The 19,239-nt window shown below is 40.0% G+C and overlaps 1 protein-coding gene across 1 annotated transcript; it reads right to left on the bottom strand.

Annotated features, from left to right (window-relative positions):
* Window positions 1–262: 262 nt before the first annotated feature.
* Window positions 263–18,592, bottom strand: washc5 (WASH complex subunit 5). The gene is made up of 29 exons (XM_084053746.1): window positions 18,483–18,592; window positions 17,810–18,058; window positions 17,218–17,363; window positions 16,020–16,104; window positions 15,135–15,235; window positions 14,661–14,853; window positions 14,391–14,543; window positions 13,365–13,478; window positions 12,812–12,983; window positions 11,988–12,115; window positions 10,298–10,427; window positions 10,067–10,179; window positions 9,580–9,746; window positions 8,831–8,906; window positions 7,924–8,034; window positions 7,409–7,549; window positions 6,789–6,869; window positions 6,053–6,154; window positions 5,451–5,630; window positions 5,217–5,341; window positions 4,587–4,749; window positions 3,926–4,028; window positions 3,751–3,830; window positions 3,449–3,552; window positions 3,075–3,204; window positions 2,824–2,920; window positions 2,128–2,281; window positions 1,498–1,585; window positions 263–559 (listed from the first exon to the last, which is right to left on the bottom strand). Exons 2-29 carry the CDS (start codon window positions 17,993–17,995, stop codon window positions 503–505), a joined length of 3,480 nt encoding a protein of 1,159 aa, XP_083909872.1. The 5' UTR covers window positions 17,996–18,058; window positions 18,483–18,592; the 3' UTR covers window positions 263–502.
* Between the last annotated feature and the right edge of the window lie 647 nt (window positions 18,593–19,239).

The following is a 19,239-nucleotide window of genomic DNA, read 5'->3' as shown; positions in this document are numbered from 1 at the left end:
CCGTTTCGTTCTTACCTTCCAAAATAAAAGCTCTGAACCCAAACAAACTAAAGGCCAATAATTTGATGGGGTTACTCACTCCATGGGGTGAGTAATCGATAGGAAAAAAAGTCATTTTGAAGGTGAACTATCCCTTTAAGCTAAATAATATAACTCATTATCTTGACCCAAACATGATTTTACATTACTAGCCTTTTGCAGAAAGTAATTAAATAATACACCGTAAAAGTCAATTGAACGGAACAACAAAACAGAATAATTAGGAATTAAGATTTATTAAAATACACTGAATTTCATTAGGCATTGCAATGGCACAAAGTGACAGCTGACAGTACACAAAGTTGGCATAACTTGATGGTTATTTAGTAACGTTTATAGCTATCTATGTACAATTTTATATTACTGCTTTAAGACACTATTGGTCAAAACAATGAATTTCTTGAGTAGAAAATCAACAGACAAAAGCATAAATTTCATCATTCCCGGTGACAAAGCTTGATCTTCACAATATAGTCCTGAACTCGTCAAAGATGAAACTGGGCACATGGGCTTCAGCCACCTTTAGAAAAACAGAAACAAGAAATATGCATTTAAATAACCTACAACATAACTATGACACTCTACATTAAAAAGTACAATGTTCTGGGCGAACCCATATGGGTGCAAAATGCCCTGATCAGCGAGCAAGTCCCTGGTTTGATTCCTGAACGGTCAGAGGTTTTCCTTCATGGTTCCTGCTGTCTCTCTACTTGACAGTCAATAAAGGCTTAAAACATTTTTTTGGGGGGGGGGGGAAAATGGTGCAATATGGTTACATAATCCGTAACACTATTATTAAGGAAAAACATACCACATAACTTAGCAGGGAATACGATTAGATGTCATATTTGTTTGGGGGATGTACTTGTACATCGAGCCGCCTCACGCTACAGAAACAGGAGATAGGCTCCTGCCCTGTGGGCCACATGGCTTGGCAAGGTTTACTTTTCTAGTTTGCGATAATTAAAAGTAAAACACTTTTTTTCTCCCCATATATTTTGGAGGGAAATTAAGATAAAGTGAAATATATGCTCCCCTACCATTCCCTTAATAGACCAATAATCATAATCAATAAACAATAAACATAATCGCCTAATCGCAATTATTTGAGATAATCGTTTCCATGTTGAAAAGTGTATTTTCAAACATTTTCCAAAAATAGCTGAAATTGCAGATCACAAGCTTACAAAGCGTCACAAAGTTGTAGATCAGCTATTTCTGCGATTTGTGTATTTAAGTTATTTGTCATATCTGCCCTGTGCAATTTTTGATTACAAAGCCTAAAAGGCAAAACAGAAATGTAATTTTATTCATATGTTCATACGTCCAATGCCAAAAACACAATGAAACTTAAATCACAATTATTTGTGTGACAATTAATCGTCAACTTAAATTTGTAATCGTGACAGCCCTAAGTGTGGTTACTATTTAGTCATCCAGTTGTGAATGTTATCAAACCTTGCGTGGCAGTTTTGTGTACTTCACATAGTCCTCCAGGAACATCAGAGCTCCCACAACATCAGCAGGCATGTCCGGGATCTTCTGACTGCAGCGGAATTTAAATAAATAACAAAATAAACATTTAGACAAATTATTGAATATACTTTTCAACCGATTGAGACTGGCATACATATACTTTGGGCTATTCAAAAATAGCAGATACAAGCTGGGGGTCCGCGGCCAAATACATATAATCTTGGGGGTCCTTGACATGAAAAAAGTTTGAGAACCTCTTATTACAGCAACATACGTTTTTTAAAATAACTGTTAGAAGACATTTGTAGAATCCCCAGAAGCAAAGATTTGACTTAAAAAAAACACTTTGAAAAAAAGATTTGCACACATTTTCACAATTTTTCAAAAAATAGCCAAAGATATCTAAAAATGACTCGGATGCGTTCCCGGTCTTAATGGGTTAACAGTAATTCAGATCAAATGAAATATACACATGATTAACAAATCAACTACACAACTTTCAATGGCATGATAATGAAGTTTAAATTGTTTTCAAGCATTATGCATTTTGAATCAAGCATACAGAAAACAAATCTGTAATAGCAATATGTCCAAAATAGCAGTTTTTTTTACCTTGTGCATTGTTCCATTATGGAACGGATGAATTGACCAATGAGAGCCAAGAATTGCTCTGTGTATCTGGAGTGGAACTGCTTGAGAAGGGTGACGATGCCCAGTACTAACGGAGCCCAGTCAACTGGGTCTGCAGCTTTCCTGCACGTCATGCCTAGTGAAATTCAAGACAGGAAAACTCTGGTGATTTACTTATAAACTTAATTACACATTATAGCTCCAGTTTATGCAGTGCTTCTCCTGCATTCATAACGCAGCGATGTCCCCTGACTGTAAAATAAATGCCAGCGTGGCATTCCTTGCAGGAACATTGAACAGTTAAAGTTGATGAAAATCCATTTTCTGGGCTTATGCTTCAGCCCAAAACAGCAAATATGAGACAATTACAGTTAAATTGTACAATTATTAAGATGTAAGCCACCTGAGATATTAGCACTAGCTCTTATACTTGTAATAGGATTAATAAAAGTCCAGGTTTTATTTTGAACAATCCTTTCTAAGGAAATAAACAATCAACTCAAGAAATAGTTGGTGAAGTTCCTACATAAAAGGTCATCATTATTGAACCACATTGTTTTCCTTGCCAGAGTGCTAAACACTATAACACAACTAATACATTAACTTATCAGGAGTAGTTATAGCAGAAATCCAACACTGACTTATAAGAAATAATTATGGGCCCCAAATGTCACTCACCTTGATTTTTACTATACTGTAGTTTGGGAAGCTGAGCAATGATAAACAGGAAGTTGATGATAGGGAAATAGGGGAGGCGCTTCGTGGTGATATAAATCTGTAAGATACATCAAGAAAGATAACAGTCAGTTAGACCTAACTTACATCTTAACACAATGTCTCTCAATCTTTACTTTTTTTCCTTTTTTTCTTAAAATGAATATTGAAATCAAGATTAGGCTTAATTAAATGTCCCGTATCCATATCCAAACCTTGTTGAGTGGATTGTGGATGCCAGCACCCTCAAGGTAGGCAGTGATCTCATACAACAAAGTGTTGTCCTCTTTAGGGTAGGGCAGAGAAGGGTCCTGGTAGTGGGCTTCAATATCTGCCAGGAGAGACCTAAAAAAAAAGAAATCATAAATAATAGTTTTGGTATTCATCGTCAATATTTGGGTCTATGATAAAGCAAATATGATATATATCCGGTAATGCTGGGGATTGGGGAATGATAATGAACAGTTAAGAGTTGTCTGTCATTCGACTAGTTAATTGAAGTGCAGTTTTGTGGTATCATCTATTTAATGTGCTTATGTCGGACCCCAGGACAGGCTTTGGTGATGCTAGGCCTTAAGTGAGACCTTACTTGTTTAGGTTTTCCAGAGCAGCAGCCAGGTGTTTAGAGTCAAACTTGCACGAGTAGTTCAGCTCATTGGCTATCTGCTGTCGGAGAATTTGCATCTGGCCAACCTGCAAAAAACAAGTACTTTTAAGATAGTTTGAAAGCATTACCTCGTTATTACAGTAGATTACAGCACACCGTAGAAAGTTAGAAGAAATAACTCAATTCAGCACTTGATCCCGTGTAATTACTGGGGCACCTCCTCTATAGTAATATCAATTTGTCTAGTGATGAACACAAGATTGACATACATAACAGACTAATACCTTCATAATTGCCTCCAAATATGCCCCCCAGATCTTCTGTGTTTTGGCCACAGCATTGGGATACACTTTGCTAGCATTAGCTAACAAAGAAAAACAAACAAAAAATAGGTTGTTTAATATGACTGATAACATAATGACTCTTGGCTATTGTATTTTCTAAGCCTACATTACCTACCCACAATGCCCTTCACTGGGTTGACAGCAGACAGCATGGCCTTGAAGACATCCACCACAGCTTTGTCCCTCAGGATCACCTTCTGAATCATCATTAGGAAATTCTGATGGGAGAAATGATTGACAATCAGTTAAATGTAGTGTATAATGTGATGGCACAACATACACCTGATAACAACATCCATATAATACTTTGCTGTGGTGTGTAACTCGTACAAAGTTTATTTTCAACAAAACAACTCAAACAAACTAGTCTATGACAGCAGAGATTGACACCACTTTTTATTGCTGCAAACTGCAAAGTGATGTTTTCCTTTGAGACAATGCCTCCCCCTCACACTAAAGTGAAATCAGTGACAGGTTCATTTTGCCCTTGAAAATATGATGAAAGCAAGTCAGTGACATAAGGTTCGTTTTTCCCTTAAAAAGGCAGACAAAGATGTGTCTGAATATAAAAGTTGTATTATTATTATGACCCAAAAACCGAGGTTAGAACCAAACCGTGGGCTATACCTGAACCGTTGCATCCCTAGATCCCGCAGGATTCCAATCCTAATGCAGGGCTCTAATCTACACACTAAATGTACAATATGTACCCAACAGCTGATCCAATGTTATTGTTTTGAAACCGGCTTGTGTGTATTATTTATTAGGCTAATTACCTGCAGTTCCTTAACAATCATGAAGCAGAGTAGGCGGTCCAGTCCGTTGAGGCCAAAGGTGCCCAGAGTGTCCTGGATCTCAGAGAACAGCCGGTTGTTGGTCACTTCCTGGTGGCTCCTCAGGTCGTACCAGGTGTTCATCTGGTCAATGTAGCAGGTTACCCTGGGGATGTTCAGGTGGAGCAATGCTTACCCAACAGCTAATACACAATACAGGATCTGTAGAAGCTTAAGACTAACTGCTTAACCCATCGATTCAACAAATGCCATCTAAATCAGTAGCTCCCACACTTTCAAGATTTTTCAAAAATGTTCAAAAATAGCAGATGAACAAGCTCGCAGCACGGCACGAAGTGACGAGCTGGGAACTTCTATATATGCTATTTTTGAATAGCCAACAAAAACAATCTAAAATGACACACATACTTTCCCAGTTTTAATGAGTTAAAGGGCAACTTCACCAATTTTTAAACCAAATCCCATTTTTGGGATTTGGTTTAAAAATTGGATTTTTTTTCAGACTTATTCATAACTAGTTTGCATCCAATCCGGTGAGTCATGAGCAACAAACATAACTAAAACAATATATTGTTAACAATATAACATCATTAATACTCTGATGAAACGTACTTGGGATCAGTGATTCGGAGGATCTCTCTGCAGAGGCGCCCGATGAAGGTGGCAGACTCATCCACGGAGGGGAACTTGGGAATAGGAATGTGGGTGGACTGGTGCACACTTTGCCAATCCTGGATCTAGAAATCAGTAAGTTGTGCAACCAGTCAAATAAGTCAAATCAACCACAGAAGTGAAATAGAACAGATGTGTGAAAACAAAAACAACCCATTATTTTTTTTGTCTAACCTTGGTTCTGAGGAAGCTGTTGCACTCTTGCTCAACATTGTAGTTGATGATGCGCGACACCTCCTCCTGCCAAATCTTGAGACCATAGATACTGACATAGTCCTGGATGTACTCGAAAGATCTGTAAAAGCCATCCATGGTTGCTGCCATGTCCTTCAGCTTGGGCATCAACTCACTGGGCTGGGGGAAAGAAAAGGTTTGATTTTCATTTTTCATTTTTATATTTTATTTAATACGGAGCAGGTAACAAGTAGACTGACGTGTGACGCACCGGACTGGCCGTTTAAGGCTGAGGCGCAACGGTAGAATCCGTCTGTCCTATTTCTAATTGTACAATAAATTCATAAATTTAGATAATCTGAGAGGGGGGGGGGGTGTTCATGGTTTTAATTAATGAAATTGTAGCAGAGGTCAATGGATTCATATGACCAGCAAGGTTACAGTCAGACTTATTCTACATATTGTTCATTGTGAATTATTCATTGTGAATTAAAGGTATAACAAGTAGGATTTTCCAGAAATATAATACATCTCAATCATCATTTATGACCCACTATTCATTATACCTTTAAACAACCAGACCAAACCGACAGATGTCTGACCTTAGCTTTAGGGTTAAAGATGAGTCCTTTGTGCAGAGCATAAGCCACTCTCCTCACCAGCTCCTTCCTGATGCCATCCTCTAGAAGCTGTTTAGGGTCCACCTAATGGCACAATAAAGTATAACACACCCTTAATAGTGAGCTTTTTAACCACTATCGGAATGCTTACACACATGACTGCATGTTAGAGACAGACAAGGTCCATGATCTATGGAAAAATCACAGCAGGGTGATTATCCACCTCCGCTATCGCGTCGGTGGATAATCACCCTGTCAGACTTTAAATTTAAATAATGACTACGTCCCCATACTGTACATTATCCCTTGCTTAGTAGATGCTGCTGTACTTGCTATCCTAATAATACACTTTGTATAGCACCTTTCTTAACAATGTTACAAAATGCTTGTACGGTAAAAGAAGTACAAATAAAAAGTACAATTTTGTAGCACATACTTGTTTTCTTAGCACTCTAATCCCTCAACCACTTACTTTGTTGTTGGCTGACTAAAGACAACAGTCGATCGACAATAGTCAATCTACAACCTCATAGCACAATGCAACGTGACATGTTGTGAGCTTGTAGATCGGCTATTTTCAGCACGTTTACATGACAGCGCATCTAAGTACAAATCAGGCATAAAGTTTGCAGCATTTACTCCAACTTTGCACTTTTTAAAATCGATCTGCATAACAGCATCTGCTAAATGTCTACATTCTAATGATCACAGAATCTACCTTGATGATCCCAACCAGTGTAGTTTTCATCATCAGGATCCCCTCAGTGAAAATGGAGATAGCATGTGTGAGTTTGGCCACCTGTAATAATGTGAAGCACAAACAGGATGTTAAGGCCCACACATATCACATAATAATCTAATCTACCATACAAGCACAAGGTGAGTATAGCAGCCCTGTACATTTATCTACATTTAAATTAAAATCAAAATGTGCATACAAGGGGAAATTGGAACATTTCATCAAGTACTACTGTTGTAATGAGTGTTGTTTACGTTTACCAAGTTTACTTCCCTGTTACAATAATACTGTAAAAACAAATAAGGTTTTAATACTCCCAATAATGTCTGCGTAATGACATAGTATAATGTTTGTGAAGTGCATGGTAAACCACAACGTTAACAATATGCAGGCCCGGACTGCTAGTCTAGCGGTCCGGGCACCTACTGTAGGCTCCAATGTAGCCTGACAGCGCATCACAGTTTCAGCAATCCTGTTCCTAACAATCTTTGCTGCATGTCTCTCCCCATCTCTATCTCCATGTAAACTATAAGCAAAGGCCAAAAAAGCCCCCAAAATATTTAAAAGAAACAACAACAAAAAACGATATGCTGCTTTACCTCATAACGAGCCCCCAGCTGAGAGTAGTCCTTCAGCTTGTCCTTGTCCAGCCGTGTGGGCACCTCCATGATGTCATGGATCTGTAGTTTAATGATCTTGGCCAGGGAGGTGAACATGCTCTCTGGGATGATCTGCAGTACCTGGAAACGGAGAGAGGAAAAAGTACACCTACTGAGCATGAACAGGAACGTCTGCCTGAAGGATCGGAGCTGCAACAAAAGATGCAGAAGCAGCTGGCTTATAGCTTTCTAGCTGATTAAACTCGTCTAGCGCACCATAAGTGACAGTGAATCCCATGGGCAGATGACAGAGAAGGGAACAATGTCATAGGTTGTGTATCCACAACATGGTAAAACAGATGTTTGAAGAAGCACTTGTCAAGCTTTTGCAACTCGGATTATGTGCATATTTTATTTAAGAATATATTATATATTATTATCATTAATGACATTAGAAATAGAGATCAGTGCTGTAATATACATATATACTGGGTGAAAGCACAACCTTACTGTACCTTTCTGACGTAAGCCACCAACTCCCCAGAATAGAACTGTGAAACACTCAGCAAGTCAGGGCTGTTCGCCTGGTTGATACGCAGCAATGGAAGGTCCAATGCAGATGCCAGCTGGTCACAATAGAATAAAATACATTTAAAAATATAGTATTTCCTGAAAGTTTAACCCATTAAGACCTGGAACTTTGTCATTTTTATATTTGAGCTAAAAAAGCATTATTTTACACTTTGGCTATTCAAAAATAGCAGATATAAGTGCCGCGTTATGAGCTTGTAGATCTGCTATTTGAAAAATCGTGAAAATGTGTGCAAATCTTTGAATATATATATATTTTTAAGCGAACATTTTTAACTCAAATCTTTGCTTCTGGGGGTCCCTGGAACAAAATATTTTGATGGGGGTCCACGGCCAAATGCATATCATTTTGGGGGTCCTTGACATGAAAAAGATTGAGTACCACTGATATAGAAACATGCGTTTTTCAGAAAACTGTTGGGATTTAGGAGACATGTAGAATCGGCTTCAGGTCTCAATGGGTTGTTAACAGAACAAGGTAAAGCTTTTTCTAGACATGGCCACGTTTATGCAGTATCCGGGTAGTTCAGTCGGCAGAGCACTCACCTTTGAATCGTAAGGTAAATAAAGTATTCAATCAATCAATTAATCAATCAATCAAAGGAACAACTCAGTGTATGAGTAGCATTTGGCTTTGTAAAGTAAGACTGAGAGCTAAGTAAGTACTGAGAGATGACGGTACTGTAGGTGTAGCACTCCATCTCCCAGGGGTCTAGTGCATTGTAAACAGTATAGATGCCCTCATTGCTCGGCTGATACCCACTATAACCCACTCAGACCTAACTTATTTACTTAATGCATGATTTGTGTGTGGTAAAGAATGGTCCTAACCTTCAGAAATGTGGCTCTCAGTTTGGTGACCATGGAGGGGTTGACTCTAATGCTCTCTTGCATTATTGATGTGAAACTGCAAAGAAAAAAATTGCTGTGATGAAAAGCGTGAAAAGTTGCCACCAGAATATATCTGAATTAATACTTGTTCAATGTTCAACAACACCTTAACACAAGCACATTCCCGATTCACTAAGAAATGTACGACCATATTTTGATCTTACCGGCATTTAAGACTTATACAATGCAAAATATTGTCTTAAATGCCGGTAAGATCAAAATATGGTCGTAAATTTCTTAGTGAATCGGGGCCATTGGTATTCCCGTATTCTAACAAGATAAAGAGCTCGGTCTTTGTTCGTCCATGCATTGGACAGCTACCTGCTATGTGCTGTGGTTCAATTTGAACTAAGAGTAGCATATACAGTAGTTTCTCATTTAATGACATATTTATTCATTCATTTATCAATGGATTACTTCATTAATGAGCTCTTTAACCACTTTCAACCTGGCGTCCCTATTTTGGGCATATCATTCATTATGAGCATATTTTTTTAAATTCCACAAATTTCAAAATTTTCAAAATTGTGAAAATAGCAGATCTACCAGCACACAACACGTGGCGATTTAGCATGCAGTGAACTTGGAGATCGGCTATTTTCACAATAAAGGGCTTATGTGGTTAAGAAATGTGTTCGATGATATAGTGTCCAAACCGGTACTGTATATGCATTATATATATTCAGTACCTGTCAATGATCTGCCATGCATAAGACAAGTCTCCTACTATCTGCATGGTAATTAGGACTTCCTCCTTGATGTTGATGGTACGGATCATCTGGTGAAGGAACTTCCTGGTGTCAGCCAGGAACTGACACACCTGAAGATTGGACTCCAGCTGGTGGAACTCCTGGACCTGGAGACAAAGAGAACTGTAAATAATGCATCGTGGATGTAGCCAGAGATGGAACTAAACCGTTTAAAACAGCATTATTTGCCTTCAATGGCACCCATTACATTTCTAGCTAATGAGGACAATACATATTACATACATACATTCCTGTATGTACTGTATTTTAGTTTTCACAAACCTCATTTACAGTACAAGCTGAAATCACATTAAAGTGGGAAAACAACACTGAACCACTGATTATGCCACTTTGATGTGCACAAAACTGTGTATCAAGATCTGTACTGGGAACAGCTGTACACAGTACAGTACAGTACATTACTTACCTCAACCAGGGCCTGTATGAGCTGTACAGTTTTCCTGCCCGCAGCTGTAGAGTCCTCATAGTTCAGGGACTCAATCTGTTTAGAGATTTCTCTGAACCAGGCCTGTAAATTCTCTGGGAAGAGGAGGGCATTGAACAGCATTAAGCCTGAGCTAAGCATGTTTGCATGTGTTTGTGTTTTAATTACATATTGGGGGGTGGTCATAGACTACATAGATAGAGTGTATCTCACCATTTTTCTCCACTCTGGTGAGAGGCTTGACCCCAGAGAAGACCTCAGCCAACTCAGTCATTCTCTCTGATCCCTCTTTCTGGTAGCTCTCCCACTTCTTCTGTTTTTCTGTCAGCATCTGCTTGAACATCTGGAGAAGAGACAGCCCAGATGGAGTGTTGGCACAGCAATGATTAGTCAAAGGAGACGTATAATTAGAACATATGAATGTATGTCTTTTTATAATGATATGCTCTTTCATAAGCATATGCTGTCTTATGGCAATTGACAAAGAAAACCTTGTACCAACTGCAGTTGATTGATTCATCACCAGTAGTATGGACCATTTTGTAAAACATTTGGCATTATCTCCATAGTCTATCTATCTATAAATTCCAGGAATTTCTATCCATGTGTCTGTCAGAGTCACCTTTTTGCCTATTTATGGAGATCCCCAAACTATCCCAAGTTGGTGTGTCACACATGACTGACGTAATACACAGGGTTGAGCTGTAGGGGGTGCGCGGGGGGGCGACCCCTTAGTTCTGAAGCTACTATCGGGGCTGGGGGCTGGGAACTCCACATGCACGCACGAGCACGCACGTCAGCGGCGAGCCGTTCTTAACACCTTAAACAATGGCCTCAACCTGGCTGCTTTGCATAACATTAGGCTACTCGAGAAAAGCCATGGAGTGTGAAAGGGTTAATCGCTTAGCAGAGGACACAAGAGCTGTAGCCTACCAGACACTCACGAAGTTATTATCCCTATCTAGCTCTGGTCCATAGCGTTAGAAGGAGTTCTCCTTAACGCTATGGTACTTTCCATTGTTTCCCCTCGCACTGCGGTAGCGCAGCCTCTCGTCTGTAGTAAAAATAAAAAATACACCTTTGGTACTCACCAAAACAAAGATGGTTTAATGGAGTTGAAAGCCTATTATACTAAGTGGGAACACTCTGAGCCCCCACCTCACGTCTAAAATACACTTTTTGGCCAGAAAAGAAAATATTTCACCGGAAGGAAGAATCTGGTCAATAGGACAATTCCATTGACCAGATCTGTAGAGGGCACTGTGGAGTAACCAAAAACATGTTTTAATTCCTGTGAAATATTTTCTTTTCTGGCCAAAAAGTGTATTTTAGACGAGAGGTGGGGGCTCACAGTGTTCCCATTTAGTAGAGTAGGCTTTCAACTCCATAAAACCGTCTTTGTTTTTGGTGAGTAGCAAAAGGGTCTTTTTTTTTTTTTTTTTTAACCACTGTTTTGAAAGCAATGTAAGTCTTAAAAAAAAGTAATTCAAGTAAAGACAAGTTGAATGATTATTTTAAGTACTTGTGTGGGTGAATCTATGTAAAGGGCTTTTATATAAAACTAAAAGGAAAATAAAATAATTAATTAATTGAAACAAAAATAAAAACAACAAATTAACAATGCAACTAAATAATAAGAAATATAATTACATTAAAATCACATGTTGAATACAGTATTTCAACTAGCACTGAGCTGATCGGCTATGCACATGTGTGTGCGTGCGCTTGCACGTGACGTCATAAAATAGAGACCCCCTAGTTCAAAAATCCACAGCTCACCACTGGTAATACACTGGCCTCCAAGTACTCTGATAGCACACACTGCACTAAGTGCCCAATAACCCAACATGTTTGGGGAAACTAAACAGCAATTCATCTCCCTATTTTGTGGATAGACTCTCACCTCTTTGAGTGTGAACTCAAACTGGGCAGTGTCTAGCAGGAGTTGGAAGAGGATCCTAGGGTTGTACTTGGAGTCGTTGATCACTTGGTCTTTGATCTGTCGCAGCCGTTTATTGTTCGGGTCATAGGCTGAAAGACAGACATGCGGTGGTGACTCACTTGTTTAACTGATTTTTTCATAATTATGTCCTTTCAAGCACATAGCTACTGGTTTGATTTTCAAGGGCTAAAACTTTCTTCATTACATTTTCTCAAAGTTACTTTGAGCACAGAGGCAATCTTTTGTATGATTTTCCCTTCCAATGGTTTTGGAAATGGAGGTGAAGGGGTCAAAACTGATATAACTCAAACTTATTGGACCCAGCCATGTCTGAAATTCAGACTGTTCCTTTCCCATTTTTACCAATAAAAAAATAAAACCATTTCCTTGACGTGGCCAAGTCAAGAGAAACATCACAAGACAATTCATTCTTCATGCCATGCCTGCCCTTGTTTCCCACAAAGCGGTTAACCAAAAACAACAACTGTGAAAACTGATGTGAGATACAAATATGTATTTACAGAGCTGCCAAAAATGGAACCTAGCACCACCAAAGTCAAATTAGCAATTCAAATGTAATTACTTATATGTGAGCCTTGATTATGAGATTATGGCATATTAACATGCAGCTTGAAAACCTAAGAAGCTATAATTAAATAAATACATTTCTCAATACTTAATGTCATTGTCATTTTGGCCTGCGGCCTCCACCCACTTTGAATTTTGTCCCAGGAACCTCTGTGTCAAACTGTTGGAGCATCATGCGAGATCCTCATTCTCCTCACCTGACTCTGCAGTGTGCAGCATCAACCAGCGGATGGCGACGTTGCAATCCCTCAGACAGTTGAGCAGTTTGGGGATGTTGTCCAAAATGATTTCCTCTCTGAGGAAACCTTCCTTCAGTAGCTGCTGTACCTGGGGCTTCAGGGTCTCCATGCTAGCTGCATAACGAGTTGCCTATATGCAGATGGGTTATGGGTATAGTATAGTGGTCTTTCAATATGAAGAATATTAAACATTTTAGAAGCCATCTCTCATGTTCATGAACAGAGCCAGCCAATGATGTCGCAATCACCATTTTAACATTAGACTTTAAGTTGAATTCCGGTGCTATACACACAGTGAAAATTGATAATTTCTCATTTTACGAACAAAACAAACAATAGATTAACAATACCGTGACCATGCTTAGGTAAGTAAAATTGGATGAAAACACAGGTGTGATAGAAAAGCCCCTAAAACCGTAATTACACTCTGTGAGAGTAAACTCCCTACCTATTCAGTATTAGGCGGCACAAAGAAGATACATGAGATCAATAGGTTAGTGTTTCATTGAACCTGCTCTTTGATGTTTGCAGAGTCCAGGGTGTAGTTGAGGGCAGTCTTGGCCGCTTTATAAGGTTCCCAGGCATCAACCAGGTTAACTGTGATCCCCATATAGATACTGATCACCTATAAAAAATAACACACATGCACTTACACATTACATTCTTGTACTGCTAAAACGTAAAATGTATTTGCGTGCAATAATCCATTGCACAGCTGTGGTTGAATGTGCCTTGTTTTGTCCATAAAGCAAGAGGAACGGAGAGCATTTTCCCATAGGAAATAAACCGTTGTTTTTTTACATCCGGGTCAATTCCGGGTCTGACGTCATCTGGCAGTGAAAGCATGATTCATAACGTAGCCAACAGCGCTATCTGGTGGAAAACCACTGAAAACGCCCAACTCTTCTAACTCGTCCATGGCACTGTGGACCGAGTACCGTTGGACGAATTAGCTCGTCCATGGGAATCAAAAAGTTAAATTAAGACCTGAGGCCGATTCTACGAATGCCTTCTAAATCAGTAGTTCTCACTTTCAAGATTTTTCAGAAATGTTCAAAAACAGCAGGTGTACAAATGTGAGCTTTTTTTGAATAGCCAACACAAAAATCTAAAATGACTCAGGTGTTTTCCTGGTTTTAATAAGTTAAATAATTAGTTATGTTAAGTAATTATGTATGGTTTGTTTACCCTTTACAGAGTGACGTTCCAGTCAAACGGACCAGTCTTCAGATTGAAGGTCTCTTTTTTTTTTTTTTAAGATATTTTTTTGAGCTTTTTCTGCCTTTATTGATAGGATAGTAGGCTGACAGGAAATGGGGAGAGAGATGGGGGGGATGACATACAGCAAAGGTCGCCGGGATCGGGAGTCGAACCCGCGACACGCTGGATTACCAGCATATGGTATGCGCCTGGACCGCTAGGCCAGCGGACGCCCAAGATTGAAGGTCTCTTTGACCGAAATGTCATCCTTTTAGTGTAGCACCTCTTTTCCTGGTTGTTTGAGCTCAAATGCTTTTGTAAATATCAAGGGTCTTACCCAGTTATCAGGGAAGTACTTGTCCACTATCTCTCTCATCTTGGCCTGCTGGGTTATAAGTATGGAGGGGGTGAAGTACAGACAGACATACAGCATGGCTGCCTGGTTAGCCAGCGCTGTGCTACGATGCTCTGGCAGAGGGTAGGCAGATACCTAATAGAAAAAACGCATATAACAGGGTAAATACAAGAGAATAAACAAATCCTTCATTTCATTCATTCGTTCAGGAGCCTTTGGCTGCCTAGTTTCCAGTCTATATTATATTCTCACTTGGTTATAGATGTCATCCGAACGCAGTCTCCCAATGACCATGCTGATGAAAGTAGGGCTGATGGGGACCCTTTGGAAGTAGCTTTCTGGGTAATTGGCGGGGCGTTTTGCTCCAGGCTGACTCAAGAAGCCAGTACTACGCAGCAGCTTGCAGATGTCATCCAGGTTGGAGTCACCTGACGAACGGGCAGCACTGGACAAGAAAAATGTGAATTAACTTGGAAGAAAAGTCCATTAACATAGGTTAATGGACTTGGTCTATGGGGTTGGCTTAAATGTCCTGTGTGTGTATGTATGTATATATATACACACACGTGTGTGCGCGCGCGCGCGTGCGTGTGTGCGTGCGTGCGTGTGTGTGTGTGTATATGTGTGAGAGAGAGTGTTTGTGTGTACATGATTGTGAGTTACTCACTGTACCAGTAAGTTAGAAAGTTGTAATAGCATGCATGCATATGTGGTTTATAAACATACCTGTATCGATAATAGGACACCAGCATTCTCTCTCTGACCTCTCCTTCAATTTTCTGGTCAATGACCAGCAACATGACTCCATACAAGTAGAGAGCTTCACACTGAGTGAAGACAAAAATGGTGTTTGAATATTGCTCTGTCCAAATTTAGCTTTTCATGTCACATTAAAAAGAAATATGTTGGCCTAGTCCTGTAAAGTATGGTGGATTTGTGTATGTCTGGGGCTGTCAAGATCATGACATTTTACTTGATGATTAATTGTCATTCAAATAATTGCGATTAGCGATTTAATTGTGTTTTTGCCATTGGACATCGGGAACATGTAAACAAAAATTACATTTCTGTTTGGCTTTTAGGCTTTAAAAAAAAAAACTTTGCACAGGACAGATAAGACAAATAACTTCAATAATAAATATACAAAGAAATGACTGGCAATGGCCGGTACCAAATAATCAAAATAAATAATGTACTACTGCCAAAATAGGACATATTTAATAATGTTACACTTTCAAAAAATAATGGAAATAGGCTTGGACCGCTGGCGTAGCGGTCCAGGCACCTAGGCTACAATGTAGGCTGACAGCGCGTAGCGGGTTCGAGTCCCGATACTGACGGCCTCAGCCTACTTTCCTATCAATAAAAAAGGCATAATAAGCCCAATGGTGTAATAGCCAATCTACAAGCTCACAATGCGTCGCGTTGTGAGCATATAGATCTGCTATTACACCATTGGGCTATTTTTTTAAATGTACTTTAGGAAGAAATGTCAACATGGAAACGATGATGACGATTCTTATAATATAATTGTGATTATCTCTCATGATTGCGATTAGACAAAGTAATTGTGACAGGCCTATGTATGTCTGCATCCGTGTATGAACTTACCAGTAATTGCTTTCCATCCTCATTAAGAAGCACAGTTTCTAGGGTCTGTTGAATGTAAACACCCTCATGTAGGTCATCCAAATACCTTAAAAAGAAGAAATAATATAATATCCAGTTGTAATGTACACAGTTGTGATCTCATGGACCTTTAAGCCTAATTTATGCTCCATAGTATGATGGGGCTGCTTGCATAGCTGCAGGAAGTAGGGGTGCTGAGAGGCCGGGAGGCCACACCCACAGGTGCTGCCCCCCCCCCCCTGCAACCCCACCCCCGAGGAGGTTAAGAATGAACATTAATGCCTTTATGTATTATTATTACGTTTTGTAAAGAAATTGGTCGTGTGTGTGTGTGTGTGTGTGTGTGTACGTGCGTGCGTGCGTGCGTGCGTGCGTGCGTGCGTGCGTGCGTGCGTGCGTGCGTGCGTGCGTCAGTGGCGTACCCACCATAGAGGCAGGGCAGGCGGCCGCCTGCCCAACTAAAATCTAGCCTCCCGTAGAAAATAAAGTAAAAGACTGAAAAACAGGCAGTGAAAAAAAATCCAAAGAGAATAGTGGCCGTCGGACCTCGTCCATTCACGCGGGCAGGCAGCTAATCACTACCGTATCCAAACAGCAGAGCGACGTCGCCTATACTATAGTGATGCAAATGTTTGCCTTTATCTTCATGGGGTGCCAGGAGTGCCAGGTGTGGGGGTCTCTGGGCCATCACCTGTACTCACCAGGCATAAAAGGGGCTCTGAGTATGAGAGCAGCTTGAACCATTAAACTACAACATGAAGAGACCACTGCTGAATAATTGATTGATTGATTGATTATACTTGCATATTGTTTTTATTAACGTTTTTCAGTTTTGTAGTCAGTGTTGCGTTGTTAACTTGTTTCCCCCGAGATTTTTTTCCCCGAGTACCCCCCCCGCCCCTTCGGAGGGGGGGGGGGGGGGGGGTAGGTAGAGAAAAAAATCTCGCCTGCCCTAAATGTAATTTCTGGGAACGCCACTGGCGTGCGTGCGTGCGTGCGTGCGTGCGTGCGTGCGTGTGTGTGCGTAAACAGAAATGCTATTTTGCTAGAGGCTGGCCACTCATTCTCAGTTTGTCCTTAGCAGGTTGAATAACTTTTTTTTAATTCTTAAGGCCACAACAGTACTTATTGAGTGGACCAAATTGAAGGGGCTGAACTAGGTTGGTGGATGTCCAGTTACCTGTTGAGGTCCACAATGTATTTGTGGACACTTTCAAAAGCAAAGTAGAACCGTGAGAGGATCTCAATGTTGTTCTCCCTGAATTCTTCATCCAAGTCCTGAAGCTCTGGTTTGGCTTCCATCTTCCCTTCATAGTACTCTGGCCCCTGGAGGAGAACCAACACTTAGTTGAAAGTATACAGAAAATGGTGCTGGAGACTTTGCCCATGCACCTCAAACATTCCATAATATCAGTATCATTACACACACTAGGTAATGTCTCCACACAGACCACAGTGACTACTGTATGATATTACCCCTGTAATCAATTGACCAAAAGATGGTATATCTAGCATGTGATGCCAAATTTAACTAAATATAAATGTTCATACATTTAAGGTTTACTAAGATGTTTTTGGAGGCTGTTTGTTTTTTATGTATGAAAAAAAAAACTGAAATCATGAAATTATTCAATCGGGGTCACACAGTTCCCCACATGAACATGCTAAACGGTATTGATACCCCCTAGGTGGGTCTCTGGTCTCTGGAGTACAACAAAAACTAAATTGTTAGGGGATGGACGGACGGGTGTTTGTTTAGCCCATGTCTGCACCTTGAAGTAGCTGAAGTCACATATGATGTCCCCGTATTTGTGCTGGTCGCTCTTGTCCCTGAGCCTGAAGACTGGGGGGATGAACTCAGACAGACGCAGCAGCTCTGCGATGATGGCATTCCCTCTGGACACGATCCTGAGGATGGCCTGACCACACAGGTTGTTCTCCGCGAGGAAGTCCAACATTATAGCGGATAATAATGCACAGCAACGAGCTCACCTCCCTGGAAATGATCGCCTGGGACACTCCTATGAAAGAACAAAAAGGCTTGCGTTGGGGGTAGCCCATGACTTGTTATGTTGTCGTGTTATATGACAGTCATGGATGAACTTCAAGTTCAAAATAGTGTTTGGCTTGCACTTTCTCCCTTTTTGGTCCGTACATCTATTCTACATAAACGTTCAGATTTCAAATATAAAGTGCTTATACCATGGCCACGGATGTTACAAGTATGCAGTACGGTCTTACTTTTTATGCAAATGTCAAAATCGATCAAATACATCACTGATAGTCTTGATCCAAGGCTAGGGATTTGTTGGTTTTCTGAAGATCGAGCCTATCATTTTGTCCTGATGCCGCAGCGCAAAAACGTTCGTGCGACGTTAAAGGGCTGGAAAATATCACGCTTAGATCCCCATTCCCATAAAAGTACAATGATTTCATTTAACCTACCTTTATATCCTCACGGATTTTCCCCAAAATAAAGCCTCAACACTCAAAAACATCCCATTTGGATGTTGTTCTTCTTCATCTTAATTCCTGTTTACGTCCACATGACATACACCACATGACTTCGGTCATGAGTGGGTTCGATTTGTTTTAGTCAGCGCGCCGAGGAGGGGCGGTGACAGAACAGCGTGGTCACTGGTCAGACCGTGGAACTGTTGAAAACAAAAATAAAAACTACGTTATTATTGTAGTGTTATGAACGGGATTTGGGAAACGCAGTCAGTGTCATAATATCATATACAATATATACGTGAGATGTACTTGACTGGACTGGAACGAACTATGAAATGAAAAGTTGAAACAAAAAACTGCTTGTTCCTGTAGATGGCGACAGAGATCCACACATGTAACTTCAAGCGCTTCAGTACATAGCAAACTGAATTAATTTCAGCTGGGTGGGGAGCATAGAGTTATAGGTGGGGAGCCTTGAGAGAGAGACAGTGGTGTAAAGTAACTAAGTACATGTACTCACGTACTGTACGTAAGCACAATGTTGAGGTATTTTTTACTTTACTGGAGTATTTCCAATGTTCAGTTATTTTACTTCTACTCCACTACATCTTAGAGGCAAATATTGTAGGCCTACTTTTACTCCTCTGCAATTATTTGAAAACTTTAGTTTCTAGTTACTTTGTAGATTTTTATTATTATTACAATTTTTACAAAACATACATTACCTACATCAGCTCTATTTACATTT

The sequence above is a fragment of the Gymnoscopelus microlampas genome, assembly GCF_963454915.1.
Source record: "Gymnoscopelus microlampas genome assembly, chromosome: 3".
NCBI classification, from domain to species: Eukaryota; Metazoa; Chordata; class Actinopteri; order Myctophiformes; family Myctophidae; genus Gymnoscopelus; species Gymnoscopelus microlampas.
Note: the sequence above shows the minus strand (reverse complement) of the source record. Positions and strands in the feature narration are given on the sequence as shown.

Coding starts and splice junctions, on each gene's coding strand:
- washc5 (XM_084053746.1), bottom strand. CDS start 17,995: ATGTTGGACTTCCTCGCGGAGAACAACCTGTGTGGTCAGGCCATCCTC. Junction 17,364..17,809: donor GTGACTTCAGCTACTTCAAG/GTGCAGACATGG, acceptor GTTCTCCTCCAG/GGGCCAGAGTACTATGAAGG. Junction 3,831..3,925: donor CCCAGTGAAGGGCATTGTGG/GTAGGTAATGTA, acceptor TTTCTTTGTTAG/CTAATGCTAGCAAAGTGTAT.